The sequence below is a fragment of the Anomalospiza imberbis genome, chromosome 6, assembly GCF_031753505.1.
Source record: "Anomalospiza imberbis isolate Cuckoo-Finch-1a 21T00152 chromosome 6, ASM3175350v1, whole genome shotgun sequence".
Taxonomy (NCBI): Eukaryota; Metazoa; Chordata; class Aves; order Passeriformes; family Viduidae; genus Anomalospiza; species Anomalospiza imberbis.
The window spans coordinates 43,937,716-43,959,520 of record NC_089686.1 but is presented as its reverse complement, the minus strand read 5'-3'; the positions used below and the strand labels follow the sequence as shown (position 1 = coordinate 43,959,520).

General features: G+C 39.8%; 1 protein-coding gene across 11 annotated transcripts in view; it reads left to right on the top strand.

Moving 5' to 3' along the window:
• The first annotated feature begins 4,557 nt into the window (after window positions 1-4,557).
• The window catches only part of CD44 (CD44 molecule (IN blood group)), a 52,839-nt gene continuing 35,591 nt past the window's right edge, over window positions 4,558-21,805 (top strand). For 4 of the 11 annotated variants that reach the window (XM_068193773.1, XM_068193771.1, XM_068193772.1 and 1 more), the window contains exon 1: window positions 4,558-4,822. In XM_068193773.1, the coding sequence (XP_068049874.1) occupies window positions 4,756-4,822 (67 nt within the window). In that variant the 5' untranslated portion in view covers window positions 4,558-4,755. The remainder of the gene's footprint in view (window positions 4,823-21,805) is intronic. The other 7 variants (XM_068193778.1, XM_068193776.1, XM_068193774.1 and 4 more) reach the window with 6 other exon arrangements.

Genomic DNA, 21,805 nt, shown 5'->3' with positions numbered 1-21,805 from the left:
GTGGGAATACAGAACGCTGAGCACAAAGAGGCAGCTCATGCTCAGCGTTCTGCATTCCCACTTTCATTTCTTTTGCTCGGATGTATCAGTTCCAGCACTTCTTGCACGGTGTGTGCTGGGAAGGCCAGCCAGGGGAAGGAGGGGCAGAGACAGACAGCAATCACCTGCAGAGAGCAAGAGTGTGCCCTTCTCCCCTCGGTTTCCCCGGTATTGCCCCACGCCCAGCTCCGCAGCTGCTGCTGACTCAGTCGGTCACGAATGCGTTCTGTGTCTCTGCGGCGGGCTGGGACAGCTGGTGGCCCTGCTGGCGACGCTTTCCAGCTCCATCCCCGACAGCAGCCGAGGGGGGACGGTGGTGTTAGAGCTGTCCCTGGGGACTGGGATGTGATTTGCTGCCTGTGCACTGCTGGCACACGAGGGTCAGCCAGGGACTACGTGCGCTGCGGCGGTGCTGCGAACAAGAAAGATGATGGGGCCGCGTGGTCTGACAGAATTCCTTAAAGGCAGCTGGAGCCATGCGGGCTTGAAGGTTTCTGCCTCTCTTGGATTAGGGAGTTGTTTAGGGATCTGGGGCAAACCAGTAAAACAGGCTGATGAATCCACACGGTAGGTGCCAATCTGGGTTGCTGCTTTTTTCGGGAGTAAACAACTAGGAGCCATTGTTCATCTTCCCAACTCTCTGCAGGACACAGGCTGTAAATCACATCCAGGAACAAAAGCTTGATGGGAGTAGAACCGGGCGCTCAACTTCCCAAGGGAGTGCTTTGCCCTCCAGCCAAAAGAGCAGCTTTTCTTGCTTAAACCAGCACAGGCTCTTCTTATGCCTTCCCATCAGCACTCAGAGCCCAAGAGAAGTGTGCAGTTCAAGATTCGCCACACTGGAACATTTACAAGCGTTGCCATTACAAAACCTGTTTTCAGGATTGATAATGAAAATTAAATCTACTCTGAAATTGAATCCAGTCTGAAATGCAGGAAACTAGATTGCAGTCTAGGGACATGGAGGAAATCTTATTAAAAATAGCATATTTTATTGATATTACAGATAAGTGGGTACGAAATCCTCCCTACTCTCCCAAATGTGATTTTCAGCCAGTCTCACAGATCACCCACAGTCTACGCAAAATATACACAGCCATGAGCAGAACTACCTAATGACATTTGTGCTTTTTATATTCACTAAGACCAGTTGTTGTTCAACTCCCCATTACAAGCTTGAAATATTCACCAAGTTATGCTCAGAAAACTATTTTTTCAATTAAAAAAAAAGTATTTCTGCTGATAATAAAAAAAATTAAAATTAGGAGCTGTGTCTATATAGAAATTTTGAGGTTTCAGAAGACAAATGCCAGCTATTTTCACAGAAACAGAATGCCATTCTACTCTTCTTTCAATTTCTCCCATTCAACAGTGAAATAAATCTCCATTGATACCCTTTTTTTCCATCATAAGTACGGGTTCATTCAGGTACATCCATTTTCTTGTCTGTCTACAAAATAAAATCTAAATTTTCATTCCAGGGAGAGGCTGTGCCACTGCATTCAGTGGAATTTTGGTCTTTCAATTAAGCTAGGCCAGAATTTCATCCTCTATGTGAATTCCTGCAAAAAAGCCAACTTTTTATATCATTGTAAGCCATGCATGTTCTTTTTCTAGGACTCCAACATATGTACTCCCTATTAGTATTTTTATAAAAATTAATTAGTGCTGGCTACAATTCACATATGTGATCAAATCACAAATGAGTTATTTTGGTGTTCCTGTACTCTATTTTACCATCATGGATTCAGTATTCACGGTATCAAAGGCGTCACCGAAAAACACTCCTTTAAATTCTGGGGTTTTATCCTTTTTCAGTCTTACTGTTTCATTCTCTTTTGAAAACTTAATTCATTAATCATTTTACAAATTTTTGGTGCCAGTAGTTTAGCTTCTTGTTGCCAAGGAAGTAAGCAAATTCCAGGTCTCAGATATTTAACTGTACTGACAGGCTCAAAAGGGATGCTCTGCTGCATTTTTTCAGCTGAAGATTTGCTTCAGGATTTTTCTGTTCCTATGTAATCAGGTTTTCCCAAACTAAAGGAGAAGTCACGTATTTCTCACAAAGAAATACCCCAAACAAAACCAAAACAAACCCAAAAAGCAAACCCCCAAACCCAACAGTTTTTCCAGAGCTGAACATCTGCTTTGACTAAATTTTCTGAGCAGCATTATGCCCTGCAGGCAGCCTAAATTTGGACTGCTGGCTACCTGAGACTGACATAAACTGACCATGTTTGTGTGGGAAAGCAGGAAATTTTTTGTGCCATTTTTTTGTGGGAATGCACGTGGGTGTTCTAGGCTGCCATGTAGGCAGCCTGATGGCACGAGGAATGGCCAAACTCACATGTCACATACAAACAGCTCATTAACTGTTTTTGTGATTTATCACATGAAATGACGTAATGTTATCGATTATTTTTCTTGTGTAGATCTGTCTTTTGCTTTAGGCACTAGCACCTCCACGCACACGGTCTAAATGTGTCTAATCTTAGCCCAATTTTTCAGGGCAACAACCAAGAGAGAGTCTTTCCGAAGCAGAATACCACCCACCCTTGCTGAACACATGCAGAAGTATTGAAAAGACTGAGATGAATAACAAGTAATATTTTTGTATCTAGAAAACACCCTTTTCATATTCAGGTGTCAGAAGGACTAGAATTAGAAACTTCAGACCATGAAGAGACTAGGAATTTCCACTCCTAGTTATCTAAGACTCTGCCTCTATCCCTACAGTGGACATTATTCTCCCTTTACCTGTGCCAAATAAAACTTTTTATTTTTTTTTTAATTTCTGTATCATTATGAATACAGGATATTAATTGAGAGGAGGCAATTGACTCAAAAGTTCCTAAATTTTATTTAAATGTTTAATTATTCTGTTTCACCCATAGGACATGAGTTTTAAAAGTAACTTCACAATTGAAGAAAAAGATATACTTAGTAAATTTAAAACATTCATTAACTGTGTGCTAGCATTTTGAAATCCCACTAAACTTTATTCATGGATTTTCATGCCAAAACATTTACAGATATAAATGTACAGGATTTTTACAGAAGTATTTCTCTTTCCACTTTAGACAATAAGGTATATAGGAGATTGCTTTTTAATTGCTTTTAAAGCCATTTCTTTTTTTAAAAAAAGTAGCATATTTACTAAAGAAAATGCATTTTATCCATAATTTCAAAGTTGCTAGCTTCATAATAAAAAGATACCCTGTGTTTAAAGGAAAGATTTTTACTTTAACTTTGTCCCATCAGATATTCTAGACATGTAGGAAAAGCCTGTTGGAACCTGTTGTTAAAAATTTGCCTGGTTGAGGTAAGGATAGCCAGCCATCTCTAAGTCAAAAGGCAAAACAAAGGCAAAGTCCTGAAAACCTCTTTATGTGACCTTCTTCTGCCTGTGGCTGGAGAGACTTGTCTGTATTTTTCCATTGTTTGTGTTAACGGAGATTAAATTAATGAGAAGCCTCTTTCAAGTGGGGAGATCGACAAAATGGTAATCTGATATAGGACTAGTCATTCCAGATTTGGCAAGGGAAACTGAAATCAGGGCATCTCTGGATGTTGTTAAAGGTGAGAAGTGCTGGCTTTGGTGATCCCTGACCAACCCCTCATCCCACAGCACAGGAACCACTGTTCCAATTCTTCAGCTCTAAAGAGAAGCCAGTGCATGGAGACACCACGGGAAATCTCCAAGGCACACCAGAGACAAGCCTTTTGCTTAACTACAGAGGCCTTGGGGTTTTCACCAGGGGTTTCATGAAGAGCCAAACAAAACCACACACTGCAATGAACATATGTCCCTCAGGAACTGAGACCTTGTCTGAACCTCGGAGATCTGGTAACTTTTCATCCTGCTTCTCTGATTTTTGAATTGGGAATAGGAGGAAAAATTCCTTCTGTATCTTATGCTATCACTAGAATAAAATATCAGCCTTAGTCATCAGTATCACTCACTTCTAGCACTGGCATTATTCACTACTTTTGTTCATTCATTTCTCTTCTTGGAGCAGCGTGTGCAGGGACATCAAGGGTGGAACGGGCTGTGGGAAACTGAACAGCCTCGACTTACCTTCTGCATGATGTTATCCTCCAGCAGTGAACAAAAACATTGCAGAAAGCTTCACTGCACAGCAGGCATTTTACTTGTTCTTAATTGAACTGCACAAAGAGAAAATGGTGAGATAGGAATAAATAAGCAAAATATTTTTGGGAAATATCTAGGCTGTTAAGATGCTTTACCAGGATTTAGAAACTCTAGTGCTTTTATGTTCACTTGGTTTGCAATAATGAAGAGATGTTAAAATGCAGGATGAAATGCTTATAACAAACAGTGCATTTCAGAGAGAACTCAGGAGAGATTACTCAAATTTTCCTACAAGCACACTAAGTATAACTTTTGACTAGACTAGTGTAAGAAGAGAAGGTTTAGTGGCTCTTTAAAACTCATGTGTGCCTGCTTAGTCAGTCCTAGCTCTCCTTCCACTCCCCCTTCTTCTGCTGCTGGGTAACTTTTGTTGCAATATGGGTGTGACTTTTGATGGAGCTTCCCCCTCCCAGTTATGTCATTACTTCAGTTCCTTTGAATCAGAATAAAAAGTGCAGCAAACTTCAGACTCATTGACTGCAGGCTTAACAAGCGCTGGTGCTTTCTTTCTTTCTGCAGCTTGCAAGGATCTTTGGATTTTGCAAAACAGTTCCAAGAAAACAATGGCCAACTTCTCCTTATGGACAATTTTTGGATTATTTTTGCTGAAGCTCTGTCTAGCAGAAACAGGTAAGATTTTTATGAATGAAAACTCTTATGAATGTTAAGTTAATGCTTCAGACAGCAAGTGTGCTTCTGCTAGCTAGCTAACAGCTTTCTTGCATCTATAAACTTTAATTATTTCAAGTGTTATCAGAAATGTTTTAGAAGTGTAATCTCAGCTGTGCTGGTCTGTACAAGTACAGAAAGCTGTGTATTGCTTGTAAAGGGCAATTCCAAATCTGTAAAAACTGAATTGCAGAACATTAAAGAACAAAGTTTAAACTAGAAACAGAACTACTTTAGGGAATTTGGAATGGCTCTGGTAAAGCTCAGTTCGACAATGTGCCTGCTGTTACAAACGCAGTTTGCTCTCCCAGCTCCCCTTCGGACTGCAGCGAAAAGGGGGGCGGAAGGAAGGGGGTGAACCCCCACCCTCCCCTCCAGCTTACAGCTGCATGCTGGAGTTTGCATGAGCTGAACCAACAGCTGATACAAACTGCATTTGGGCACAGCCTTGCTGAACAGGAGAAAAACTGCAGGGATCTCTGCTGAGATTTGGAGAGCTTTTATGCCAAGCATGCTTGCTTCTGACTTTCTAAGGTCTCTCTGAGGCTGACTGATGAGCTTTTGGACCAAAGAGGGTTAGAAGTGACAAAGTTCAGCTGTTTATCACTTACCTTCCTGCATCTTGGTTATCTGCTTCAAATATTTGTATTTTAAAATCTAAGGTTAATAGAGAGAAAAAAATAAAAAATTTGCATCCGAAGTGACAAAAAGCTTTTGAACTTTTACATGGTGTGGGCTCAACCATGTTTTAGGGGAATGACCATACTTTTAGCAGACTCTCACTGTGACTGTAACTGCAGCAAGGCATTTTGTGGTTAGGGACAACAGTTGTGCTTCTATATTGTTTTTGTACTCATCAGTTCCAGGAGTCTAACAAAATGCATTTTTCATGGCCATTGTCACCCAAGGGCTGTGTGTCTGTCTGTATATGTATAGTAAATAGGTGTCTCATTTGCTTGAGCAGCAGGGGAGACTTCTGTTAATGGTTGCAGTGCTGCCAGGCTGTGAATAGGTGTGTCAGAGGGAACAAGTTCCCAGAGCTTCTGTGATAGCTGAAGCAGCCTCACAGCTTTTCTTTCTAAAATCGTGTGTCTATTGTATCAAAATGCTCTTGCTAAGATCAGGTTTATAGACAAAGCCTTAAGAGAAATGACTGGGCTATTGTAGGCAAGTAAGGTATGTCTAAGATGTGTTTAAATCCTTGGCTTGGTCCACATCTGTGCACTGTATAAATATTATAACTGCTCGACTGATTTTTACTTCTATGAGCTGCCTGAAGAGTCTTAGAGAGTAGGGTCTGCACTGACTCTGGGAGCAATGGTTTTTTACAGTGAGACAGAAAACCCATTATTGAGCCCTCAGCATAGTTACAAAAAGTGTGCCAAACTTCACATATGCCCTCCAGGGAAGTTTCTTTACTGGCTTAGTAAGGTACTAGAATATAGCTACAGTATATTTGAATTGGTATACAGTACATTCCAGCATGACTTTTAGTCAGTAATGATTTCAAAACAGCAGTTGAGGATGGTGTTTTCTATTTTTAGCCAGTGATTTTGCTGTGTATCACAGACTAATGGCTATTGGTGTTGGGAAACTCCTGAACTGGAATTTTGATTCTTTTAGTACAGAATTTTACAGAATTAAAGAGGACCTGGAATTACTGTTAATATGATTTCAGAAGGAAAACTGAGATACAGAGAAAGCTGGAAAATTTACTCATCCTGATTTCTATGGTGTTGTGATTATACAGTCACTGATATGTTTCTTACTCATAGTGTTGACATGACTTGTCTAAGGAGTCTGGATCCCAGAGAATACAGATGCTGACATCTTGGTTAATGATGTTTTGCAGGTGATTTTCTTCTGCAAACATTATGTATTTGTAGAAATATTTTTCTCAAAGTTTCCCTTGATTCATACAAATCCTAGAATTTTGACCCCCAAACTGGAAGAGAGGGGGTGGCAAGAGGAGAGAAGTAGTAGTGGTAAGGATGAAATGGAAAGAGGGAGAATGAGTCTGCTCGTGGGAGGAAGGAGCTTGCCTGTTAGCACTGGAGAGGTTGCCAGAGCCCCATTCCAAGGTGAGGCTCTGAGACAAGCCTCCTGCAGCTGCTGGTCAGTCACGAAGGAAGAGACCTGCCTGCCCCTTGGTTTACATATCCATCGTGTAAATTTGTAAATAAAGCAGTTTGAAGAAGCTCTTTGTGCTAGTTTATTTTCACTCAGTCCTTGCAATGTGTATCTTGGCAGTTTCCCAAAGCTACAAAGTAACGAGACTTTATTAAGAGTTCACTTGAACTTTCCATCATTGTTTGGTGGAAGGGTTATGGAGCTGTCCTGGAAACACTCGCACACGCAGAGCCAACAAAGCATGGCAGGGGGTTGTTTTGGAGAATTTGGAGAAATGTTTGAAGATTCTTTAGGTACTGGTGTTCACCACAATGAAGAGCCATTACTTTGAAAATAGGAAGTCAGAGAAAGGCTTAATGAGGACAGATAGCATCGTGCAATTGAGGAAGAACTTGTTAAAGTAAATGCTTTTAAAACTACTGGTAGCTCTAGCCAAGGTTAAACAAAATGTTCATTCATATGCAGTGTATCTTTCTTTCCAGAAGAGATCCCATGACTTTTATAGGTCTGAATTGAAGATAGTGTGAATATTGCAGTTATTCATCTATCACCTAAATATGTATGAGGTTTGACTGTATCAAGAATGTGCCAGGAGCTGGAGACATCGCAACATGCTGATAGACAGATACACACCAGAGAGAATCATGAGCTCGTTACTCCTAAAATACTTGTTGAAAAGATGTGATAATATTTGATAATACTAATTCTTAATGTAGTTAACTGACAGTAAAACACGTAGAGAAACAGAGAAAAAGCAATGTAGAGTTCCTTTATAAAGAGAGGGTAAATCAGTCAAAGAATTTTAAAAGTTTTTTGATGTTCCAAATGCTGTAAAAAGGCTTCTCCATCTTCTTTCTGGTCTTCTTGCATCACATTTTTATTTCAGAACTAAGGGGTAAGTGTTTGAAAATACAGTCAATATGGAAGATGATCATTCTCCCCTTCGTATATCACTGTTTGGTCTTTTATCTTCAAGAGAATACGGTGTGAGAGAGCAAGGGAAGGAGTTCTGCAAAACTCATCTCTAAAATTGGTTTTTTCAGGACCAAGGCTAACTGTATGTAATTATCTGTGAACTATAACTTCATAGAGAGGGTACTTGTGAAACAAACATGACCCATCACAGTAATCTTGCCTACTTTGAAAACAATGCAACATTGCACTGGAGCAATTAATGGTGTTCAAAACACATCATATTTTAGAATCAGCTGGCATCTGGGAGCGTGCTGATTCAATTCGTCAGCATTAAGCTGAATTCTTAAAATAGAGAAATGGAAACTTCCAACTTGCTAGAAAGTAGAACACATCCAGAGTCTAGTTTGTTCTTTGCCTTTACCTGTCAGAGTTTCTGTGTGATAAACCTGGTGGTTTGGACCATTCTCTGTGTGTTATCCACGACTGTGGGCGGGAAGCCAGTTTGGTGTAGCTGCTGGTCATTTTCCAGGAGTCCATCATCCCTTAACAGACAGTCATCTCTCCCTCCCAGAGAGGTAATAATACTTTCAAAGCTATCAGACGCTGTAATTATCAGTGGCCATGATAGGTGCTGCTAATAGCAGTGGCAGAGGGGATTGTGTCAGTGCTGTGTGTTTATCATTTCCTCCCCGCTCAATCGCAAGCCTCCCCGCAGTGCCTCGGCAGTAATATCAGTAGCAGCTGGCTGTGATTTCCCTCCCTTGCCGCGGCTGCCGGAGCTGCCCCCGCCCAAGGACGGCAGAGCAGCCCATCCTATGAATGAGTCTGCAGGCAGTAATGTCGAGTGGCAACGGAGAAAAAGAGGGATTTTCCTTGGAGAATCTTTCCAGTCAGACAGAAAGTTCAGCTAATTGCAATTTAAAGTTCAAACCTCCGTGACTGTTTCCTGCATAACTAAACCTGCAGTCATTTTTTGAGTCTGTGCTTTCAATTAGGAACATAATTGAACTTTCTTTTGTAAGCAATGGCTTTGGGACTTTCCAGTTCCTCTACATGACAACACCGGCAACTTTATATAATGCAGCTGTCTTATTTTGGTACAATAACCTTCAATTCTCTTATTGTGAAACATTAAAAAAAAACCCCACCCCAAGCAACAAAAAAATCCAAAAAACCCTAAAAGGAGTTAAAGAATAATGTACTGTTTTAGCCCTTAAAAACATGAAAGCACAAGCAGGGTATGCTAATTCAAAGTAAAAATCACAGAGAAGACCTGAATTCTACTTACATTTGGAGTTTGTATTTGAAAAATACTTTGCTTCACATTTTTTTTTCCTCTTTTCTGTTGATGATTGATGTAGCTTAGTAGCTGGAAACTCTAAGAGACTGTGTTGTGTCTTAAAAAAAAAAAAAAAAAGAAAAAACGCCAGACGTGCAGCAGCTGTGCTAAAACTTCATCTCTCTGCTAATGATACTGTTCCAGAAGCAGTGTGAGAGGGTTGTAAAAGAGATTGCCAGAGTACACACTGACAGCTGCCTAGGAAAAGGGCATTAGCCTGCAATCCTCAACTTCGCAATTAATGTTTTGCTAAATACCTGCTTTCGTAAATAAGATGGTGCTTCTGACAGAACGTATAATAGCAAAAAAAAAAAACCTACCATGGCATAGCTTTGTTAATTATGTATGTCTCACAGTGACAGCATGTTAGCAAAACAGGTTCTCAGAAGTACATTTCCCTAGGGGGCTTTTTTATTGTTATTTTTGTTAATGGATAGGTGTCTGTAAAGAAGCAGGGTGTGGTGTGTGTGGGTAGTTGTAATGAATAGTTTCTTGCAGATTTCCCATACAGAAGTGAGAGGTTAACTGAAGCTCAGTGCATGTTCTGTGGGCACCCAGACCCCTGTGAGCAGATGTGAGCGAGTGCACAGGCAGAAAGCAAGCTTCTGGCCAAACCGGTGTCTGAAAGTTGAGCACCATCCTTGGGCTGGCAGCCTCTCCAAGGAGGCGTATCAGCGAGGGATGGGATGATGCGTGCCAGGGCAGCGAGGCTGCGGCTGTTTTAGGGAGCGCTCTGGGCCCACATGCCCACTCAAACCAGACTGAGCAGGCTGTGATGTGCTCCTCCTGCAGCTTGGAAATGCAGTGGTTCAGCCGTGCTGGAGGGGTGGCTCTGGTCGGAGTGCTTTACCTACTCTTTGCCATCGGCCAACTCACATCTTTGGGACAAGGTGGAGTGTCCCTATCACGGAATGAGGAGACCAGGGAGTGGCACAATATGTCACTGCTAAGGACAGCCAGGTCTTGCCAGCTCCATCCTGGTGCTCTGGATAAAGCTTCTGCACAAGGAGGATGGAGTTCCCTTGAACCAGGCAGGTTCAAGGGAAAGTAGTATTTGCCAATTAAAAAGAAACACGATCCATTCATAAGGAAGCCACTGAGGGTGCGGCCTGAACGCATCTTTCACTCACTTCCTTATTCTTCCTCCTCCTGCTTGATTAGGTGTCCTTCATTATTTACATATCCTTTCCCTTTTCCAACATTTACACAGGTGTGTAAATGTAGGAAAAAAAAGCTTATTTTGCTAATGAGTCTTCATATTTATAAATGTAGGGTTTTCTTCTCTGTTCCTATATGTTGTTTATGCATAAATTTGCACATACAGGAACCCTTAGAACATGGAAGTGAAATAATACATCTTTTGTTTAAATCAATTCTGCCAGTAGCAGTGCTGTAAAAATCAGATAAAACTTTATTGCTCTGACAGTTTTATCCTGTTTACTTGTGTGTTTGCTATCTATATACGCACTGAGGACTGGCAGCTTTTTTCAGTTCAATAGCAATTGTTTCCTGTTAGACAACAGCAAATGCAAAGTAGAGCTTCCTTAGAGTTCTTATTCCATGCTTATCTTTTTATGATTAGTGATGTTTGAAGCAGTTTTCCAAGTGAGAACAGACATATCTTTTGCCCTGCTGTCAGAATGAACACTTCTTTAGGTTCAAGAACTTGAAAATTTCTAAATTTCTTTAATACTTAGCTGAAGAATAGTGTCTTAAATTTAGTCTAGTTTTGCTCCTATTTGAAGCAATACTTCCTAGTGATAAATATCAACTGTCTTATTGAGATTTTGGAGGTATTTGTACTTAAAGCTTGATGCTCTGGGAAAGGCTGTAGGGCTGAGGTGTCCTGTGACTTTGGAAGACTGGTATTAACAAAATACCACTCTTCCATTGTCAAAGTCAGAGTAACTTTGTCTTGTGAGGAGCACAATCTCTCCTAGCACAGAAATAAAAATGTCCTCCTTGAGACTGCATATTGAGCTCTAAACTTTTAAACTCCTCTTTTCCACAATGTAACCAAATCATTTTATAGCCTACTGAGAAGAGATACTTGGTGGTTCCAGTTCATCACTGAGTGGGCACAGCTAAGGTTTTAGAGAAGCATTTATCCTGTTGACAATTCTTGTATTAAAAGAAGTAACTGCTAGACATTTAGAGCATGTGGGACATATTCCCATGGTGACTGCCTAGAGAAAAGTTTCTTTCCTGCTTTTGTGGCTTGCCTCAATAAAACCCCAGATCCATTTGCTCCCCGTTGTGGTACAAAATATTGCAGAGCACTTCTAAAAGTGTCTGTGATGATTTTGTGTCTTGTGACATTTCTACAAGATGAGTTCTATTCACTCTTTCTTTTCTCCTTTTATTCTTATGGCTTAATTTCCTGGCTGCTTTTTGGATGGGAAAAGATTACAGTAGTTTTGTTTTATTTTCTCAACATACTCTTGACCTGCCAAGTCTCACACATTATCCGGTAGTGATATTGTTTGTGCTCACACTGAACAGAGCACAGCATTATCCGTTTTTTTAAAAGAGTGAAGCAGAGGCATTCTTATAGCATCACAGAAGTGTAAGATCAGCACGATTTTTCAGGTGATTTTCAAGGGCATCTCTAGGCATATACACTAGACAATGTTTTCTGTCTCTGTGGGTTCATGTGGATTAGGAAAAGCCCAGTTGTCCAGTTTTCCAGGAGGTGACATATCCTGTGAGTAGGACTAAATCTGAATCTGCTTTGTGATAATGCTTTGATGGGAGCTCATTTTAATTCAGGTAGTATGTGTAACAAGTAGTTTGTGTTTCTTTCTGGAGCTGGAGATTGTTTTTCTTCTTCTTTTATATATCTTAACAACTCCTATTACTTATATATATGCCAGTGGGGACCAGACCTATTGTACATTAGTGCAACATAAATAATATATTGCATAAAGAATAGTGCAAGACTGGTAAGATGTTTCTACAGTGCCCTTAAAGAACAGTAGAATTTCAATCCAAAATTTTGTGTTTGCAAATGAATAAACTCTTTAATTAACTTCTTTAGCTGAGAAAAGGAGAAAAAAATTAAGAAGCTCTCTCTGCCTGACTAGGCTACCCTTCAAAATAAAATATGAACAATGTTATTTGCTTCAATTTCTTCTGTGTTATCACAAGCCCATTAAAAACATAGTGATAGCACTGAAAGTCTTGGGCCCAGCAAGGTTTATAACCTACAGAAGTATTTATTGATAACTTTTACTTGGTACACATCCACGTCTTTGAAGCTCAATGTAGACATTAGTAACAAAAACAAGTGGTCTCTCCTCAGTATATTCTACAGTACCTTAAACATTCAAACATTTCAATGCCAGCACAAGTCTGAGATGTATTCCTTCTGTTTTTCTTCTGCTGGATTCTTCTGACTGTTGTAGAAGAATTCTTGAAACAGATTTGCCATCTTAGGCTTTCTCAATGTATCACTTCAGAAATAGATGGTGTCTCTGTTGAAATTTTGTTCTGGTTTTTTTTTTTTTTTTTTTTTTTTTTTTTTTTTTTTTTTTTTTCCCTTTTCCTTCCATTGCATGGAGTTTACGTAAATATGACAACATTTGGTCAAGAGGGAGTTCCTTATCTGGTGGATTTCATCAACACCTTCAGCAGAGCTGGAGTCAGGCTGAATGTATTTAAATTACCCTAGAACTTAAAATTTGAAGTCTAGATATAGTAGTATTTAACAGAGAAAGAATATTCCCAACTAGTGAGAAAGAAGTGAACTGACAAACATGCTGCCAGCAGAAAATAATGATTTGTGATTTTTGTAGCCCATGGGAAGTCAGTGTTTTTATTCCCACTTCACAGGTAGGACAACAGAGAGACAGCAATGTAGCTGTAAATAGAAAGTCCCAGCCTCTTGTCCCATCAACTAGATCAGTGACTCTTTTGCCTCAGTTTCAGAAAGCAGGTATAATTTCACATACAGGGCTATTTCAGATGAAAGAAGCATTATGATTAATTGTAAAAAAAATGTTCTTGTGCAAATATTATTCTACTGGTGAGGAAGTGAACAAGAACACCGAGGACCAGAGCATTCTCTGAAAACTGTTACCGTAAAAATAGGAAACTCTCTTCAGTTACTGTTTGGCAATCCATCACTGAGTCTGGTTGTGCAATCCTTCCTTCAGCCGAACAATATGTGTGAGAAAATTCCCCTTATGAGTAAGAGTAAGTGTTTTTCTAATTTTTGAAACACCCATACTGATGCCTTAAGTTTTAGCTTTCAGATTTTCCAGATTCTGTACTGCATTAGTATATAACTCTGAACTTCATATAAAGTGTTAGCAAGTTCTCTTCACAGTTTTGTCAGACAAAACAATCCTTTTCCAGCCCAAGAACCAAGGATACCATTACAGCTTCAGGCCCAAAAGGTATAAACAGCAGCAAACTGAGGAGAGCAATCTGTGAGGATTGGACTTCATGAAGCTGTAGTGGACAATTAACCCCAATATGTAAATGAACCAAAACTTATAAAAGTGTGAAAACTCGCGACTCGAAGTCTATCTTGGGTCCATCTTGGGTGTAGCCATGGCCAGGCTCTTGTACTGCCCAAGGTGTATCCTTTGAAGGCCTTTTAATGAATACCTGCTTTATTCCTTTACCACTCTCTAGCCTCTGTTCTAGGTAGCCTCTCAAGGCATCAATACAACCAACTTTTTGTAGACCTACACTGAATTTCTTAACAGTATTAGTCTTCTGTCTGACTTTATTACTCATAGTGCTCAGGTTATGCCATTTTATCAACACAGTCACAATCACATCACTGTTGACTCACAGCAATTGCAAGGCAATGTATTGACACCTTTTTTCCACCCCTGATGAGATAAAAATATATCCACAGTAATAGTCATGGCAACATGACTAATTGAAATATATCTTTTGCTTTTTAACTTATTGGTTTTGGTATCTTGAATTGATTTCAATATTGGGAACTCGCCCACTATCTCCCACTCTTCCAGAGAAAGTAGTTTTATGGGTCAGGTCAATTAGCAGTTTGTTATAGCAAGGTGTGTCTAAGACATGTTTTTAGGCTGTTTGAGAAAGACAGGAGGATCTATGCACAGTGAATGGTAGCAGATCACCTGGAAAAATGGTTTCTCATTGCATCAGCTACTTCTGCTGTTTCTAAGACATCAGAGAATCACAGTATGGCTTGGGTTGGAAGCGACTTTAACGATTACCTCGTTTCCAACCCCCTGCCATGGGCAGAGATGCCACCCTCTAAATCAGCTTGCTCAGGGCTCCATCAAACCTCGTCTTGAACGCTCCCAGGAGTGGAGCTTCTCTGGGCAACCTGTTCCAGTGCCTCCCACCCTCACAGTAAGGAACTTGTTTCAACATCAAATCTGAATTTTTTCTCTCTTAGTTTAAAACTGTTCCCCCTTGTCCTATCACCACCTGCCTGTGCAAAAAAACTCTCCCTCTTAAAAAAAAAAAAACAACCCTTTAAGTACTGCAAGGCTGCAGCGAGCCTTCCTCAGTGCCTTCTCTTCTCTGGTTTGAAGAATCCCAGCTCTCTCAGCCTCTCTTTGTAGGAGATGTGCTCCAACCCTCCAGTCATTTTCATGACCCTCATTTGGGCTTGCTCCAAAAGGTCCTTATGTTGGGGACCCCAGAGCTGGTTGCAGCATTCCAGGTGGGGTCTTACAAGGGCAGAGTAGAGGGAAAGAATCACTTCTTTGCCCTGCTGGCCACGTTCCCTTGGATGCAGCACAGGATGTTGTTGGCTTTTTGGGCTTGGAGCACATACAGGTGGCTCATGTCCAGCTTTTCATCCCTGATGAATCCCAAGTCCTTCTCATCAGGCTGCCCTCAATGAGTTTTTCTCCCAGCCTGTACTCTTATGTCCTGGATGAATGCTTTGTCTAGTGCTCTTGATAAACCACTTGATCAATTTTGCTTCAAGTAAAAGCAAAATTCCTCCTTGGTGGGGGAAAAATATTGTAGTACTTTATTAATTAGTAATTGTCTCAAATTTTGTATTTATTAAGATAGCATATTCCCAAACTGATGTTTGAATTGACTCTTGCTCAAAATGAATCCAGTGTTGTAGAACTCACTGTACCTGAACTGAGGTCTGCCACTGTATTTGCCACTCAAACGTGGATTTAGCTCTGGATCTTCTTGTAAAATCCAGCTATATCTCATGAAAACAAAGTACTAGAATCAATGAGCATCACAACAAAACCACTGGTTTCACAATGATTCCAGCACTTTTTGAAAACAATGATGCTTCACTATGTGAGGATGATTATATGCAAGCAGTAGTGCATTGCCTTTATATATGTCCACTGCCTAAATATTTGTAGGATTTTTGTATTTGAAATACAAAATATCAAGGCTACACTGCCAGTGCCAGTGCCTTTTTCCCATTCTTCCTTCAAGCAAGAGAATCATCATTGCTTGTCATGAATTGTTAAATTTAAATAAACTTTTTTTTTAAATAGGAAAAATATCACTATTCCCACCATATTTGTGATAGCAATAACATAGTGTACATCCTAATGTTTATTGCAAACTCTAGTTATTAAATATGCCTTTTTATGAAACCAATTTGAAAAGATTCATAACTAAGACTATAAGAATTATTAAAGAAATTTAACTGTTCCTGTAGCTTAGTGTATGAATAACCTGCATACATCTTAGGAAAGTTACTTGCTAGTCAGCATTTTCAGTATAAATCTCAAGATTCTAGAAACCTTAGTAAATGCGTGGCTAGACCCACAAAGACTCCAGAAAATGGAAATATTTTGCAACCAAAAATTCCAGGAGAAGTTACCTACTGGCCTAGGCAATCTGATTACAGGCTATGGGATCCCTGACATTCTTGTATTAGGGGAAAAACAAAGGGAGTAGTGGATGTGAAAATATTCTCTTCCATCATCAGAAGCTTGCATAAGAGCTTTCCCTTTGACTTCTACAGATCATTGTGAGGCATGTTCCAAGCAGCCTTCCTTTCTTCGGTATGTCTACCAGAGTAATGTTATCTTTGTTTTAAGTGGCTGGCTTTCAAAGCTTTTGAAAAGATTCCTGAGTTTCCTTTTTTTGATTGGATAAGTGACAGAGCAGCAAATAGCAGTAAGGTCCTTTGGGCTCCAGACTGGGCATCTGTCTGCTGAGCCTCTGTGTGTGTGCCAACTGCTTTTATTCCAAATAACTAAATCAGTCAAACAGTGAAAATCAGACTCCAGCTATAATTCTCCAGCTTTGTTTCATGTGTTTCTTCACCTGGGTTGCATGGAACTGATCCCAACTGATTCTCCTCACAGCCCTTGTTACTCAGCCTTTGGGGTTAGACTATTCACTGTACAGCCTGGAGCTCTCGTCGTATCGGCAATGTTGATTATGTTTTCATCATTTTGAGGGGGGCATATCAGATAACTAATTGCAGACTGTGATATCACTGCCTGCAATTTTTCCCCTGAGGTGTTGCACAGCTGTACCATGTTCTGCTTGAGTCTGAAAACTTTCAGCTCCCTATTGGGTGAGACTATTACAAAAAGACTAATATTAATGTCAGCAGCAAGAAGGTTTATCATAAGTGATGACACAGTATAGGCTCACTCAGGATGTTTACCAGAGCAACAGTTGCCATGCAGATAAAGTATGATTGGAAGATGTATTAGCAGATTCTTTTCTTCCTACAGCAACTGCTGAGGACTGAAGCATATTTCTTGTACTTACTTGCATTTTGAGTGACTCTGTGAATGCTTGATTTATTAATAGCACTACCCCCACACCCATTGTTTTAAAGCAGTAGCCAGGAGAGCTGTCAGTTAAGAGACTGGAGATTTTTGTCCGTCAGCAAACAGATAGAGACAGTGACTTCGATGATCAGTAGGCAGATTCATTAGGAACAACAATTTAGAAGAAAGCCAGCAGCTTGAGCTTTGTCTCGCATCCCATTTCCATTGTGCACTCCCAGAAGTAAGACAGAAATGCAAGGAATACTTGTATGCTGCCCTGGCCTCTCTGCCTATGTCCAGCCACGTTTCTTTTTCACTGCAGAGATCCATGTCAGCCCACTTGGACCTCAAGGTTAGCATGGCTGTCTCATGACTTTTCATGCAGTTAGCAGCACAAAGGAAAGTGAGAAAGCTACACTGTTATTTGCTTTTTTAGACTGAATTACTAGGTACCCAAATATAACTGGGTAATAGGAGCAGCTTAGGCACAACTTCAAAGGAAGTTCTGACTTTGCACCTTTGGATCTATGGGGAGTCATCTTCACTTTCTTGTCACCACGCCCAGCTACTAAGAATATATTTTCTCTATTTATAGCAGGAACACCTTGCAAGCATGCAGGTAAATCCCTTTTAAAGTGTTTTCCTGGACATTGCTGTCTTTAAAAAGCCAGGTGTGCAGAGAATTTTTCCCTCCCTGAATATCACATATCTATTAGAGATATAATTATGTGGGGTTTTTCTCTCCCATTAAAATTGTCAAGGCTTAGAATGTTTTTCTATGCCAAACTGCAATGAAAATATGACATTTTTAAAAATCCCTGAGGAAAACATTTGTCTGGGTTCCTTAAACTATCTACATGTATTGCAGCTATGTAAACATTTAAACCTTTCTTAAGTGATTTTATTTTATTTTATTTTATTTTATTTTATTTTATTTTATTTTATTTTATGCAAATGAATTACTTTAATTTCATAATTAAGGGTAGTTTCAAACTGAAAAACAAAACCCTTATTTTGCTTTATTGAAGTATCCACAAGGGATACTTTGAAAACCAAAAGTAAAGTTTATTGCCACTAAATCTGGAAATGTGTTTCCTATAAATCATTGTAGGTTTCACATCTTGGCAATACTCCAAGGAAAATATTTCATCAGACAACTCCCAAGAATCTGTGAAGACTTACTTTCACTGACACTATTTGGAAAAGCCTTGCTTATGGTGCAGGTGGTCTATTTCTAGATTTGTTTCTCTGCTTTCTTTAGAGAATGGTACTTAGCAGAACAAGAATATCATAACTGGAAGAACACAAAACCAGCCACACTTAATGATGATACATGTGGCTTGATCCTTGGCGCTTTTGTGTTGGGATGGTAAAGGACTGCTGGCTTCATTCACGTGGATCTTGCAAATTTGATTTCTGAATCTTGATCAGCGTGTAGTCATCCCAGTTTTGAGTCCTATTTTCCCAGCACAGTTTTCCTTTCCTCATCAAGCCCTGAGGGATTCAAGTATAGGTGTGTTTTAATGATGTCGACACGTGTCTATTAGTGACTGTGGCTGGGATTAATGAATCATTTTACATAACCTAGCAAACAGCTATCCAGTGGTTTTCATCACTGACTTGGGCTTTAGTCCAACATCTGACATAAAGGTAAAAGCCTCTGTATCCTGTTACAGTTGCCTGGGCTGCAAGTTGCTTCAGTGAAGTTTTTTACTAATAGACTAAAAAAAGGGTAGAATACTCAGCAAATAATGCCTTCCAGGCCCATGTGTGTTGTAGTGTATTAGGTAATCACTGAATGATATTTTTTGTACATTTTAAGTTCTTGCAGATGTCAAAATGGCAGTAATCAGACTTACATAATATATACATTGACAAAATGTTTTGGATCCTGAAATGTTTTATGAATCCATCCCATATGAAATTTTGTATTCAGAAGCCACTTCCCCAAGTCAGAAAAAAAATATGCATTCTTATTTAGCCATGAAGTAATTTTCTTGAGAAACAATTACAAAACCAGGCATAGCTAGAAATGGGTCTGAACTGAGAGACAAGATCTGGATTGTTCAGATCTCCTCAGATTTTAGGACTCATATGGCCCAATTAATAGGTTTGCCTGATGAGGAATTGTAATGACTAGGATTTTCTTTAAATATATTTTAATCTGTTTCTAGTATGTTACTTTTTGCTATTTCATTACTAGCATGCATTTAAAGCAGGTGATAATACTCATAATGTAGGTATCAGTGCTAAGCTGGTGGTTGTTCCTGTTCAGAAGTGTCAGTACAAAATTCAATAATCTCTGATTATAAGGAAAAAATTACCCATGTATATCTGCCTAGAGCTAGAAATCAGTTTAATAAATATAGAACCAAGTTCTTACAGTAAATGTAAATCCTATATCTATTAAAACAAAGAGAATTAAAACTGTATGCACTGTCAAACCTCTAGTTCTGTCCCTGTTGTCAGTCCCAGTTTAGCACATCCTGGTGAGCTATCAATCATCTTGAACCACAAACTGAAAAGGAAAATCCCCACCAAAACATCCCCCTAACATTTCCTGGTTGCCATGCAATTCAGTGTGCGGTTTTACCAAGAAGTCTGTTAACACGTACAAGTCTTACACTCGCTTTCGCTCAAGTGGGCGGGGTGTTCGCAGGTCTTCCATTTGGTTTGCTTTGATGTATCTCTGCAGTTGCTAAAAGAACTGCTGCCTTTTTTTTCCCCTCAAATAAAAGACAACGTCCACCTTGAGAATGAAACCTCCAGGTGGTGTGTTGAAAACAGTTAAAACTGGGAGTAGTGCATGAGACATCCATACAGTATACCAAAAATCTTAATGGAAAATTAATTCCAGTGGGAAGAGTTAGCATGAGTCAGTGTTACTCATTATACATAAGGGTTGCAGAATCAGGGTGGAAATGGAAATTGCACCTGGTTTCTTACAGTGACAGTTTCTAACAAGCCTCTCCTATTAATTATCAGGGTGTAACTCACACTTCTCTGACAGGACAATGCTCTTTAGTCTGTGTGAGGCGATTCTACCCCACCAGTGGGCTCTAGCTACCAAATTGTCTGGGGAATCAAAGTTAGTGATTTTGCCTGACAAGTATTAATTGAACCTGGTTTAGATAAGTGAATGAGGATAGCAGAGAAAGGTTTGCATGCAGCTGCTCGAGAGAGGGCACCAGAAATCCCAGCAAAGACGGGGAAAAACGGCCTATGTGGAAGTTTATGTTTTCCATGCTTGTAAAGCTCAGCACAGACAGGAGCACTTCATGGCTTTGGTTTGTGCCACCCAATCTCAGGCTCTGTGTGAGATTATAGATTATGACAATTCAAACGTATTTGAATTTGCCTTCTTCAAGGGCAAACGTACCGTTTGCCTTCTTCAAGGGCTATTATTAAACAGCTGTAGCAAATCATGTGAATGAAGGAAGATAGGAAGGATTGTGTCCTGTCAGGCCCCAAAGCCAGACAGCTCTTGGGGGGAAGGAGGGAAAGTTTGCGTGCTGTTGGTGATTTCACTGTGAGTCCACTCTGAGTCAGCCCTTTTGAAGCTTCAAAAATGTTAAAAGGATCAGCAATATTTGTCACGCAGAATGAATTTTACATTGCCTTGGCTCTTGGAACAGAATAAAAATCCATCTTTTGCGTAACTGTGTTAAAGCCAGCTAAGTAACATCAACATAAAATTAATGGATTTGACCTTCCTGCCCTATGGGAAAAGGTGAAATGCGTGTTTTGATTTAAATTTGATGGTCATGTTTCTTCCTTAATTCAAAATTACTCTGTAAGCCTCAGCATGGGAAAAAAAGATTTAAGGTATTAATTTAGTTTAGATCCCATAATTTGTTTTTGATATAGTATTTATTGGTGTGATCAGATTTTTTTTCAGTTAATTCAATTAAGGTTCCCCATTGTTCCCCATTGTGTGAATGTTAAAATCTGAGACTATACAGTAAAAATGCTGCGTTCCCTGATAGCTCTGGTATTTTGTAATTTTTAAAATGTGGTAATTACTGCCTTAAAGAGTAGATGCTGAATTTACACAATCTGCTTAGACTGTGAAATTCCATGTCAGTTTTGGGTACTGCTTTGGTCCTTTTTCCGTACTCAGCTCTTCATGAACAGAGTGTCTCTGCTACAGCAGTGGTACTTTTGGAATCGTAGGCGTAGAAGATATCATCAAAGAAAACAAAGATGCTGTCTCAGCATTATTTTAGGGCACAGTGCCAACGAATTGGATGGCCTCAAACCCAGTTTTGAGAACTGGATTGCCACATTTTTGCCTGGGGTTTCCTGGACACCCACGTGATCTCTCATGCTTCACAAGCAAGGCTTCCTGGGATCTTTGGCTTTGCTCCTGTGCGTGCATGCAGTGCAGCTGGGCAGCACCTGTGCAGTCAGCCTGGCACCTCCCAGCACTGTCCTGGTGTGCAGGGTATACTCAGGCTGAGCATTTCCATGGAAAATGTACACATGTGTAGGCATGTAGCCCACGTGTAGATCCATTAAGCCTGTGTGAGTAAGCCTACTTTTTTAAACAGCAGAAGTCTAAGTAATTGACTCTCTAAGCTGAATTCTGACTATGAGTGAATCTCAGCATGGTAATAGAGTATAAATTGTAGTGTTTAAAACCAGGAATGGGCTGAGGTTTGATGATAGCTAAATCAACTCACTTTAAACAAAAGTGACCTTCACTTTATAATTCAGTGAATCCAGGATTAACTGCAATCAAATGGAACCCAAAGGAAGTGTATGTGATATCTGCTTTCACAGTGAAAAGCTTTTTAGAAATTAGCCTAAAATTATCAGAAAAGATGTTGATGCTCCAAGAAAATTTAT